This window comes from Danio aesculapii, chromosome 12, assembly GCF_903798145.1.
Source record: "Danio aesculapii chromosome 12, fDanAes4.1, whole genome shotgun sequence".
NCBI classification, from domain to species: domain Eukaryota; kingdom Metazoa; phylum Chordata; class Actinopteri; order Cypriniformes; family Danionidae; genus Danio; species Danio aesculapii.
Window position 1 is genome coordinate 24,460,269 of NC_079446.1, and position 13,899 is coordinate 24,474,167.

General features: G+C 33.5%; 1 protein-coding gene across 1 annotated transcript in view; it reads left to right on the plus strand.

The window, feature by feature from the left end:
• snx29 (sorting nexin 29) overlaps positions 1-13,899 on the plus strand; it is a 252,068-nt gene that overhangs the window by 14,293 nt on the left and 223,876 nt on the right. The window contains exons 8-11 of the mRNA XM_056468943.1: positions 3,771-4,131; positions 7,993-8,117; positions 8,310-8,403; positions 8,497-8,579. Coding sequence (XP_056324918.1) covers positions 3,771-4,131; positions 7,993-8,117; positions 8,310-8,403; positions 8,497-8,579 — 663 coding nt within the window. The remainder of the gene's footprint in view (positions 1-3,770; positions 4,132-7,992; positions 8,118-8,309; positions 8,404-8,496; positions 8,580-13,899) is intronic.

Genomic DNA, 13,899 nt, shown 5'->3' on the forward strand with positions numbered 1-13,899 from the left:
ATCTGGTTTCCCCCACAGTCCAAAGTCATGTGCTAAAGGTGAATTGAATAAGCTAAATTGGCCGGAGTGTATTTGAGTGTGTGGGGGTTTCCCACTGTTGGGTTGTGACTGGAAGGGCATCCGCTGCATAAAACATTTGCAGGATAAGTTGGCGGTTCATTCTTCTGTGGCGACCCCTGATTAATAAATGGACTAAGCCGAAAAGACAATGAATCCGTGGACGATTACAAAAAATTCAGTAGACAACTGGTATCTAGATCTTTCCTTTACCTTTCCTTTCCTTATTGCAATTTTGAAGTCCTCTTTGTCATTGTGAAAAACCAGCAGTGCACATCTGAGATTGATCAACTAGCTAAAATAATCCATAGTTAAACTTCTGTTAATTCATTTTCCTATTGGGCCAAGAACATTTACATTAAAAGAAGCCATTCATTGGGCGATACCAATGCAAGTCCTTTCTCTATGTGGCCACCTTTGAGATGCTTTTTCAGCATACTAGTGAAGTTCCTCTCTCTTAGAATTGGCTGATATCAAATTTTGCAAGCTTATGATTAAATTTCATATTTGGAATCACAAATTAAATGGGAAACCTCTTGAATTTTGTTTTTAAATGTTCATATTATGACAAAAAGCTGTGTTTTTCAGGTTGCTAATGCTTATAATACAAACCTCCTTAATAGTTGCTTCTGGAGGACATGACTAGATGTCATTCTGTTGAACAAACTATGTAACTGCCGTAAGAATCAATAACTTAGATGTTATACATCATCCTCTGAATAACTTGTTTGAGCTGGTTTTCTGAAAGCAAATCTCCAGCTAAAACGATGGAGACCTGTGGGCGCTTTAGTCATCTGATTTGCGTTTGAATGACAGAAAGTGGGAATCCATTTAAAATAAAGAAGTCAGATTTAAAAAAACAGAAATTCTTGTTTGTTTCATACAGATTACAAAACCAGAAAACATTTGTTTTCAAGTGTAACTGGTTCGTTTAAAAATAGAAATATTAAGCTTTATGTAGATCTATTTCTCATGACTGTGAGACAAATATTCGCTGAGATTCCTGCACATTTGTGAACCCCAGAGTGTTCATAACAATGAAGCTGTAGAAACTATTGTAAAATCACGCACCTCGACCAAGCCCCTCCCCTGGAGAATCATCAATCTGTAGCGATCGATGATTGGCTTGTTGACTAGAAGGCGGAGTGTCCATATTGCCCGCATTTAAAACTATACGAGTGACGTGTTGTGTATTCTGTAGTCTTTGCTATTAATAAAGCATGTGATTGTAACTGATTTATAGTTTTATATAGTGCTTTATATTGCTGGGCTATTGAATGCTTGATTCTGATTGAAGTACAGAACTAAAGTTGTTCCAACAGATTTTGAACACCTTAAAGTTCACATCACCTTGCCAAATGGTTTAATCTGTTTTACAGGTCTTTATTCCCTACCAGAGCAAAGTATATGTGGAAAGCATGCATGAAATCACAATTGCTGACAAATATGCTTACAGTACATTTAGTACAGATATACAATGGAACAAATGCGCACAGAAATGTATTATCAGCACTTTATCAATAAAGTAATTTTGCAGTTTAAAACCACACTAGTAGCGAATTAATGGTGTAAGGATACTGTAACTGTAAACAGTTACACTGTCTGTTTCGCTGTTAGTATAAATGCTGCATAGCATTATACAGTACATGCTTAATCTCTCTCTTCGCTTGCTCTCACTCATTTTCTAATACCTGCGATAGTCTGCCAATTAACGGCTCCTGCAACCATCACTAGTCTTAGGATGAGATGTGTAAGCAATTCCAGCACACAAAAGTATTTTATGGATGAAATCTGGCAGCTGTTTTTAAATAAAACATCTGAACAATGTCTTATTGAGTGGTAACTGTAGTATAGTGGAATAATTGACTCTGCATCACCACCTTGGGTGTACATTATTTTACAATAATTCCAACAGCATGTTGTCAGTTGTTCCCTATTTACACAATAGATTGCTTCAACATAAGCAGCTTTACAGTATTAAATGAAACAATGTTGGCATTGCTTTAAATTGGAATTACAGCTTCAGTTGCTACTCTAAAGCATGCAGCTCTCCAGGTGTTTGTGGCATTGTACTTGTGTTTGACCTCGATAGAACGAACATAAGAAATAAACTGCAGACTGCTGTGTCACAGAAAAGGGAGTCACAGAACACTGCCTGTTCTGTAATACTCATGAAATTACAGTAGATATTTGATGGTCTTTATCAGTCGGACTGAACTCGACGGAAAGGTTTAAACAACCATATGCTATAAACTAACCAAGTTTATTTGGGCCTGTTTTTGTTTTAAATGTTATCACAGCAGTTCATTTTAATTACATTGGGGCCTTTTAATGTATGACTATAAACCTTTTTGTTTGGGTAAATAATAATAATAACTGGTAAAAGATAGAATAGTGGTCAGTGTGCCAACATATTGCGCTGTGGGCGTCCCGACTCGTGGAACTTTCCCAATCCCATCCCCTCTCTCTCTCTCTCTCTCTCTCTCTCTCTCTCTCTCTCTCCAACTTCACTTCCTGTCCAAATCTATACCATTATATGAAAATGAACACCTTTAACGGTCATCATACGCTTAAATCCTTGGAAGTTTTTAATATTTAATAAAAAAAAAGCATATGAACATTTATATGTATTTATGAATGTATTATATCATCTTTGCAAATCAAATTACAAAAAACAAATTATCGCTTATGTGAGGTGTTTTTTATGCAGCGTCTATGGAATTGAGAGTAAATTTGTCATTATTCTCTCCTCAGTCTCCCACAATTTCTTTCCTTTTTCTGAAAGTATTGATAATATCATCGTGGAGTTTTTTTTATTTCAGCAAATAGGGTTGTAAAAAAATTATTTGTTGTACTCTGATTTGCTGTGCTCTAAATTTACTATGACGATATCCGCTATCGAGAAACCCGGAAATGGGAAAAAAGGGTTCATAAAGAAAAATGTCAAAACTAAAACAAAAAATTACACCATTGACAAAAATGATAGTTTCTTTTTTTTTTTTTTTTTTTTTTTTTAGTATTCAAACACGTTGGCTTACAAATTTTGGTCCAACAAATGAATATATATATGAATCTATATGAGAAAAAAAGGAAAAAAGAAAATTTTAGGTTTTAATATAAATCAGTCTAATCATCCAGTATAACTATCTCTTCAAAATAATTTATAAACGGTTGCCAAATCTCATAGAATTTGCCTTTTTTTCCCCTTTTTTTTAAGAAGAATCTGATTTTTTCCAGTTTCAAATGTTTCATTACATCCCTCATTAGATGTGTGTGTGTATATATTTATATATATATGTAGGAGCCACTTTCTGTTTCCAGTTTAATAATATTAACCTTCGTATTAGTATGAAACTATATTTTGTTCTGTACTGTTTTACTGTTATCTCAAATCAGTAATGCCTAGAACTGCAACATGGGAGTTTAGATAGATCTGTCGGTTTTGGAAAAAAAGAAAATCAGTAATTAATAAATACATTTGGGCAGCTCCAAAACATATGAGCCAGTGATGCCGGCTTTACCTCACACCGATCGCATGCGGGGAAATATCTTTTTATGCATATTTTTTGATGGTATGTTTTATTTCCAGTTGATGCATTTTCTTACTTTTTTTTCCTCCCATATTAATTCTTTTTACCCAGTTTTATCACTATAGATGTTCAAAATGCAGCTGGCATTGTTTTATTCATATAATTCCTTTAATTTCACTTTAGATTCTGGCTTAAGAAAAGAGCGCAGACGTAAAAAGAAGATCACGAACATCATCTCCTTTGACGATGACTTGGATGCGGGTGCGGAAGACGAGGACGAGGCTGGTGAGGACGTTGTGAGGAGTCTTAGGAAGAGTGCTGTGGGTCATGTGAGCTCTGAGGAGGCTCTGGACCCTCCACACTCCACCTCTCCTGTTTATAACGGCCTGACTGAGCCTGGGATTGTGAGCTGGGCCGAAACACCCCCACAGAATGGGCTTCTGCCTGATACCAAGAGCATTGACAATGAAGAGGAGGATGAGGACGATATATATGGAAAGAGCAGGCCAGAGCTGCCAGAAGAGGATCATGGGAATGGGGAAACGTGAGTTTGTATCTGGCTTCAAAGGGACAGTTCACTCAAAAATTAAAATTCTGTGATTATTTGCTCTCCTGTGTGGCAAGCCTACTTGAGCTTCTTTTTTCTGTTAAACACAAAAGAAGATATTTTGAAGAATGTTTGAAAGCAGCAGCCATTGTCTTTCATATTCATTCATTCATTCGTTCATTCATTTTCGTTCAGCTTAGTCTTTGATTTATCAGAGGTCACCCCTGCGGAATGAATCGCCAACTATTCCAGCATATGTTTTACACGGCTAATGCCTTTCCAGCTGCAACCCAGTACTGGGAAACACCCTTAAACTCTCACGTTCACACACACACACACGCACACACTCATACACACATACACTATGGCCAATTTAGTTTACCCAATTCACCTATACCGCATGTCTTTGGACTGTGGAGGAAACCGGAGCACCCGGAGGAAACCTACGTGAACACGGGGAGAACATGCAAACTCCACACAGAAATGCCAACCGGTCCTCCCTGGGACTCAAATCAGCAACCTTCTTGCTGTGAGGTGACAGTGCTAACCTTCGTGCTGCTCCTGACTTCCATAGTAGTTTTGGATAATACTGTGGATGTCATTGATTGCTGGTTTCCAACATTCTTCAGAATATCATGTTTGTTGTTCAACAGAAGAAAGAAACGTATAAATATTTAGTACCGTTTGGGTGTCAGTAAATGGTAAAGAAATGTTAATTTTTGGGTGTCTGTTTTATTGTTGCATTCATTTACATTTGGTTGCAGTGAGATTTGAATTAACAGATGATCTGTTTTAAGTGCAAATAGCCAGCAATTATGTCTGAGATTTGAGAAAATGAACCATGGATGTACTACAAATAAAACAGAAAAACAAGGTTATTGTACTTAAAATGGTAATAACAAATTAACCATAACTTTGGGACACTTATCATAGTTTGCCACACTAAGCATGGTAAAATTCTGATTGTAGAAATCCCCCAAAAAATCCCAAACATGGTTACTACAATAATAAAACCATGGTTCATTTTTGTAAGGATCATCAATAGGGCCAGACAGAATCTGTGGACATTTTTAGCGATTTCTGCAGAAATTTTTGTAAAAAATTTGCGGATTTATGCGGAATGATTTTAGGAGTATCATAACTAAAAACGTAATAAATTAAATAAAACAGTAATACATTTTTAACTTTTATTTAATGTTTACAATGCAAATCCAATTAGACAATGCAACATCGCAAGTCTCTCATATAATATATCTGCTAAAAGACAGAAAATATTACTTTACAAACTGTATTGTAAATAAATCATATGAACATTTTAATATTATTATTATTTCACAATAATATTAGTGAAATTAATTTAAAAACTAAATAAATAAAAAATTGCACACTTTTACCCAAGTGAATACATAGATTTAATAATGGGCTAAAAATCTGCAGATTTCTGCGTGCACAGATTCCGTGTGGCCCTAGTCATCAGGCAGTTATAGTTGGTGTAGTGAGGGCTTTATTGTCTTAGGTGTCAGCCATTCATTTTTATAAATATTATAAATCATTAATATAGACTACCGGTCCAAGGTTTGGGGCCAGATTATTTATTTTTCATGTTTTTTAAAGAATATTATTCTGTTCATCAAGGCGGCATTTATTAAATGTAAATAAAATTGTTAAATTGTGAAATATTTGTTACAATTTTAAACAACTGCTTTCTTATTGTTTTTTAAATTATTACTCCAGTTATTATTGATTTTATTACAATTACCATTAATAATAATATAAGTAATATAATAAAAGTAATAAGTAATAATAACAGTAATAATAATAATTAATATCAGAGTGATTACGGAAGGATCATGTGACTGAAGACTGGAGTAATGAAGCTGAAAATCATCTTTAAAATGACTGGAATAAATTATTAAATTAAATGATAAACTACCTCTGAACAGTAATTTTTATAGTGCAATAAGATTTCACAATTTTACAATTTGTACTGTATTTTTGATTAAATAAATGCAGCCTTGGTGAGCAGGTGAAGCTTATTTCAACATTAAAAATGCTTTTATTATTTAACAAAATATACATTTAAACACTTAAAATGTAGCCTTGAATTCCTAAAGGGACAGTTCACACACAAATGAAAATTTACTCACACTCAAGTGGTTCCAAACCTTTAGGAGTTTTTTTTTTATTCAATTGAGCACAAAATACTGTATATATATATATATATATATATATATATATATGTATGTATGTATGTATGTATGTATGTATGTATGTATGTATGTATGTATGTATGTATGTATGTATGTATGTATGTATGTATGTATGTATGTATGTATGTATGTATGTATGTATGTATGTATGTATGTATATATATATATATATATATATATATATATATATATATATGTGTGTATGTATGTATGTATATATTTATATGTGTATGTATGTATATATATGTGTATGTATGTATGTATATATATATGTGTGTGTGTATATATATATATATGTATATATATATATGTGTGTACACAGTAGTGAAGAAAGCTGCAAACCTGTGACCATTGACTTCCATAGTATGAAAAACTGATACCGAGGAAGTTACTGGTTACAGGTTTCCAACATCTTTTTTCAAATGTGTTTAAAAGAAGAAAGAAACATTTCTGAAACAACTAAAGGTTAAGTAAATGATAACAGAATAATTTTTTTTGTCAATTATTAATTTAAATTCAAATATCTGTCTTCCTTTCCACTCATGGTAAATCGTCACCTTGGAATTATAAGGTTTGATCTGCGTTCTGAATGATTTTGAGATTTTGAGCTTCAAAGTTTTTGCATTCCATATAGCAAACAGTATGTGTGTAACATTTGTTTTTAAATAAAAAGTCTTAAAATGTAAGCAACTTAAAATAATACTGTAAATAAGTTGTCATTTAATATGAATATGTCAGTAACCTTATAATTCTAAGGTGACGAAATATCATCTGACTGAACATATTGTAAATTACTGAACATAGTGCTGTTTTTGCATGTGCAAGTAGCATATTGCTGAGAAAATGCTGCTATTTTCACTTAATGTGAACAACATCTAATAGCTTTTGTTAGTAGTGTATATTAATGCCTAATGTGCAAATAGTACGGATCTAGTTTAAGGTTCTAGGGAGCTGTGGTCCTGCAGAGTTTTGATCAAGCCTTGATTAAAACTGAACTACCTGTCACTTTATAGTAACACTCACACTTGATTAGCTTGTTCACAAGTGTTTGATAATGATTAGAGCGAAACTGTGCAGGACTGTGACTCCCCAGTCCTTACTTACCCCTGGATTAGTGCAAATGGTCTTGAGCTTCATTAAACTTGAATGATCTGTTAATAAGGGATTTTTATCATCTTATCCATTTCAGATAAACACTGTTTTTAATTTTCTATTTATAAAGGGGTCTTTGTTTAAAAAAATGTGTTACAAATATCACAAAAGCATAAATTTGATTGTAATTAGAATTGCTTCTTTTGTTGAATGGTTTCTGAAACATCATGTGAGCCTGGAGTAATTACTGCTGAGAATTCAGTTTTTTCTTCACAGGAATAAATTACTTTTTAAAATATCATAAATGATAAATGCTGATAAATATTTCACAATATTACTGTTTTACTCCATTTTTAATCAAATAAATGGAGCTCTGGTAAAAATAATTGATTTGCTTCAGCATGTTTATCCGTTTTTTGACTGTTATGCATTTAGCAAGGTTGTAACAGTAATTGTGAGTAAATATTAAAAGTAACCAAACCCTAACCATATAGTAGGCATTATGTTAATATGACACATTCAAGTTAATGTGACCATTACATTTTGCTCTGCACAGGATGATTGTGGGGAGCTTATCCAGTGTCTCCACGTGGAGTCCAAGGCAAATCTTCACTGAAAATGACAACGACAACTCGCACATTCTCATCCCTCTGGCCCCCAGTGAGCCCTACACACAACAAGGTCAGACAGTGTCCTCGTTCTTCTGGCTGTGTTTTCATGGTTCTCCTCTCCATAAACACTTGGCATCACTTTAAATGCGTCTTCTGATTGTCCTAAAGCATGATTATAAATTACATGTAGCACTACTTAATTGTTGTTAAGTGTGACTGCAGTCCTGGCATGGAGAAATGAGCTCTTTTTGTGCTATTTCAGCTGCTAGTTCAGTTGAGAATGTGGAATTTCATGAACAAAAGGAGAGATCAAGCCCAACGACTGACAGTGAAAAACAAAGCCAACTCCAATTTAGGTATCTGATACAAACGGACACGTTTTTTTTACATTTCAATTCAAATTGTTTTTGAGAATGAGGTTTATTAACTTATGTATTTTGCTGTCTCAGCATGGAGCCTGACTTACCAGCCCAGGTTGAACCTGTGGTCAGTGTTCCGCCGACCCCTGGCCTTCCTGAATCCATGACAGTTGGTGAGTTAACTTAAGATATACTGTCATTAAGGCGCACCAGTGGTGTGAGGATGCTCTTGGAATTGCTCTATTTATTATTTTTATTATTATTTTTAAGTGAATTGCATTTTGAAGCCCTAAACATGCTCAAAACTTCACAAAACTTTGCACACACACCAGAAGTGATGAAGTTGTACATCTAATATGGGTTTCAGAACTCAAAATGGTCAAATGTGTCAAAATGGCCTGATAGCCCCACCTGGACCAATCTGTTGAGCTACACTGCACATACAAAACAGAAACATAAAAGTCCTAAAGCCTTTGTTAAAGCAATATCTGAAACCCAACAGAAAGTTGGTTACTTTTTATTCCCTCCCCCAAAATAATTTATTTATTTATTTATTTATTTTTTGTGTGTGTGCATTTTTTTTTGCCATTTTCAGAATTCCACAAACAAGGGCCCTTTCAATGCTGCATGCAGCTTCAATTGTCTTTTGGTTTTAATTTTTTTAAAGGATTTTTTTAACTTTCACCTACTACATACTTTACCTTTCCCCACTCATTGAATGACCTGGCAATGCCTTCATTACTGTTATACTTTTGTAGTCCCCTGACCAAACAATGTAAGTCCAGTTTTTATCGAGTTACTCCCTGTACCTCAATAAACTCCCCACTGGAAGGGTTTCGGGGCAAGTACGATGGATACAACTCGAGCCACTGCTGAACTTTTATTGCGTTCACACACACAATGTTTGTCCACAATTAGACAGCCTAAGTACTGGCGTTACATTAGTCTATTAAACTTCGACGTCCTTCCTCGTTTAATCAACAGTGGCTAGTAGCTAGCTGGCTAGCTAGCTAGGTTATAAACCTTATAATCCTAACTGAGGAAAAACGAAACTTGCGTCTTAATTTATATACAGACACAACCTATCGGCTAGAAACTGTAATACACATCTCCATAATCAGATTTATGACTTATGACATACATGAAAATACAATATATATGTGCCTGCATTTAAACTAACATGGAAAATATACATACTTATTTATTCTTCAAATACTCTGAAGCATAATAACACCTATCATCAATAATATACATATTATAAACAATACTGACACATACTAGAGAGTCCTACAATGTATCTGGTCTTCTAACACTTTCTTGTCACATTTTAGTAAAGGGACAAATTCTCATTAATAACTAGTGGTTTATTACTTGACTATTATTAAAATATTGGCTGCTTATTAATACTTAAAGTACATATTCTGCATGATCTTATTCTACATCTCGAATCCTACCCTATACCTAAACGCAACTACTACTTTAATAACTAAGAATAATAAACAAATTTATGTTCGTCAAAGTCATAGTTAATGCTTTGTTAATAGTGATAATTGTACCTCGAAGTGTGACCCACTTTTTTTATTATTAAAAATGTAATACAGACACTTATCTATTTTCTTTTCTGTCTTTATTAATTAGATGCTTTTTATTTATTTATTCATATCCAAATTACTCCTCACACTTAAGATCTCTTTTCTATTTTCTGTTAGATTTTCTCCTACAAAAAAAACAAAAACAAAACATACACATTAATCTGACTTTCTAACATTAAATTTGGATACGGCATTAGATAACTAGGAATATTATTTTAAGTATTTTGTTGTTGTTTTGATTACACTGAAAAAAATTATTCAAAGATGATTGCTTGGATTTACTCCATTTTTTTACGTTAAGTGGTTGAAAACAATTTATTTGGGCTGAATTTAAACAAACAACTTAAGGTGAACATTACTCAATTTCATTTGTTTGTTTAAATTCAACACAAATAAATAGTTTGCAACAGTTTTCCATGCAACACTTTTTTCAGTGTAGTTCTGTTTCTGCTCTCATTTGAAAGTGACTTTGAATAAAAGCGTTGGCCAAATGATTGAATATAAACTTGATGAAATCTTCTAATAAAATGAAGGTTACAGCTTTACAGGAACAGAGATTAGATCAATTTAAAGTGATTGTTTACACAAAAATGATAATATATTACATTTTGTGAACATTTTGTGATGCAGTTTCAAACCTCATGAGTTGTTTTTCCTTCCCGCAACACAATATTTTGAAGAAGGATGCATCTCTTTTGTAGTTTCTTGAAGAATATCAACAATACAATCAGCAATAAAGACAATAAATTAACCCAAAGTTGACAGTAAAGACTTTTTAATTGTTACAAAACAGTCTTTCTAATAAATAGTTTCACAAAACTATTAAAATGCACAAGTGTTTTCAGCATTTATAATAATGGTTAATGACTGTAATGGGTACTGCAGGATCAGCTTTACCATTACGAATAAATGTTTTAAAATATATCAAAATAATTGGTGAGCATAAGAAAATGCTTTCCGTGGCATAAAAAACATATTAATCCCAAACTTTTGAATGTCACATCATAGTTAATAACTTTTAGTGTCTATCTATCTTTTTGTGTTCTCCTAAAAATAAATAAATAATGAAGCCTGTTTTGGAATAACATGAAGGTGAATTATATAATTATTTTGAATATGGGAGCTTTTTCATTTTTGAGTAAACAGTTCCTTTAGCTATATTTTGTGTATTTGGGATTCATTTAAAGCATGTAGGAAAAAAGCTCTGAGGATTTGAGCTGTGGACAGATGGCATCATTGAGGTAATTTGCCTTGACTAGAGCTCTGTTGTCTAGTGGTTTGATGCAGATGTGAGACTCTTTTAATCATCATTTAAATATTGGCCGAATGACTTGCCTAAAAAAAAACTGGACGTTAAAATGATAATCTAACACTTTGCTGATTTTCTGATATTGAGACATGCAGCACTTGTAAGGATGGGCAATGTTGTGGACGTTGATGAGACGTTTTTTCTTCGTTTGATCCATTAATTCAATTCAAATTAATTTAATAATGCTTTTCATAATAGTTATCATTCCAAAACAGCTTTACAAAATGCACACATTATTAAATTACAATCAAAATCAGAAAGAGTTGAGATGTTGAGCATACTTGAGTGTTGTCTCGCTCCATCACCTGCAAAGTTCCTCTGTCCAGATGAGGGCACTGTTGGTTCAGTGTGAAACTCGCTCACGTTGTTCCTCTTTCTCTTTCTTTCTTTTGTCTGGACAAAACACAAGTTTGAGATGGGGCTGGAGGTGACTGATCCAGTTATACTTCAGCTTTCAAAAAATAAAAAAGGAAAAAAGATGAAAGCGAGAAAATGTTCCATGCAGAGAGTGCCAGAATCGCGCTTGTGCTCTCAGACATGAGTAAAATTCAATTTCAGATCAAACGTGGTTTTCTCACTATGCCTTAATAACCTATTAACTGCTATTTAAATATGGATACAACCAACTTTGCCTTCAAGGGTTGAAAATGCTATATTCTTCTTTGTACTGGTTTCTTATTTTCAATGCTTTTGTTAACATCATAGTTTGCTTATTGTGCAGAAACAACAGTTAATGACACATTCTTTTAGATATACACTGTTTAAATATTAAATATCAGTTGACATTTACTCACTTTCGTGGTGTTCAAAACCTATATGCCTTTGTTTTTACATTTGAAACACAGTCGATCCCCTCCCGATTAATGGTTTCAATGTATTTCTCTGCTCCACGGAAGGTAGTCATTCATGATGGCGAGTAAATGATGACAACATTTTCTTTTTTAGGGGTATTAACTATGATAAATTCCCTATTAAATTAAACTATGATAAAACTATGATAAAAGTTTGTTGAGATGTTATTGGTTTACCTGATGGCAGTAGTTGTCTCATCAGTGAAAGATCAGGAGATTTCTCTAGAAAATATTTCTACAGTCGATACAAGTAGTATAGAAATCAGAAATGTTTTTCAGGACTAGGGCAGGATTAAAGGTCTGTTCAGACATTGAAAGTCAGGGAATTTTATTTATTTATTTTTCCAGGTGATGGGATATTAGGGATTTCTGTTTTTTTGTTTTATTATATTCATACATTGTTTTCTGTATATGTTTATCTCATTGTTTCATTTTTTGCCTGTTCTTATGGTTAGACAGTTTTTCACTGCTGTTTTATTCCTTTTCCAATTGTCAACCAGCAATCAAATGCAGTTACCAGCCTGTACCTGTTAAAATAGTGTCTGTGGGTGTTTTATTGTCTGCTCAGTGCTCAACCAGTCCCTCCTGGATTTTGCGGGAAAAAGTTCTGATCATCGCGGCCTAAAATGACTTTTTTCTAAATTATTTTGCTGCGATTTTTCTGAACATTTAGAAATTTCTTGTGTTGTTTTTGCCTTAAAATATACACACATTTACACATCTTAAGAACAATTAGTCTCTCTGATTATTATAAAGGGATCACTGAGAGAAACAAAGAGAAAGTGTTTACCTTTTTACTATATAAAGCCTACTTTATCATATTGAATATAAATGAAAAATTCTAATTATGATAAAAAAAAAGATTAATAAGGATTAAAATAGACAATCAGTTGAAATCTTTTCAACAAAAGCATTAGACAAATTATGTTAAAATTTTACCTTTTAGTGATCAATACAAATGATAAAAAAGAAGTCAACTCAAGAGTTGTTTCAACGATTCGCCTTGCATTTGGATCTTTAGTCGTTTCGTTGTGACGTTGGAAACGGGTTCCACTTGTTGCATTATGACATGAAGATGATCGCTGTGAGATGAGGTTGTAAGTAATGATTAGGTAAAGTTAATTTTCACAACAATACCACAGTATAGCCAATTTTAGGCTCTGTTCCTGTCATTTTATTGATGACCTCTACAGTAACCTACCCTACAATACTGGATTTGCCGGCTGTTTGTTATTAAAGACAGGGTCAGTATCAGAGACTATTGATCTATGGGACTTTGTCAGACTTTGACAGAGACTTGACAGTACACAGTTTATTTGCACCAGCTTCTTCCTCCAAATCATAACTTGTACATACAAAGTGTGATTAAAAGGGTTAAGGACCACCCACTGTGATATATGACTGACAGCTTAATCAACCAATCATGTGTCATTTTGTGCCGCGCCATGTTTAGGGCCATGGATGTCCTCAGAACAACAGTCCCAGACGCAATCACTCATCATTCATTCACAAACATCCTTAAACAGCAACCCATCAATATTCTAAATGATCTGTCAGTGAAACATCTAGGAAATCAGCAGGACGTGCAAACTTTGTTCTGCGATTCTTTAATTATTTTAGTGATGCTTTTCTACATAAAGATTACACTGAGATGACAGATGACTGAGTTTTTATTCTATAAAGCAAGGCTTTATCATATTTGTGAGTATCCACCATAAACTGTAAAATATATGGACGTAGC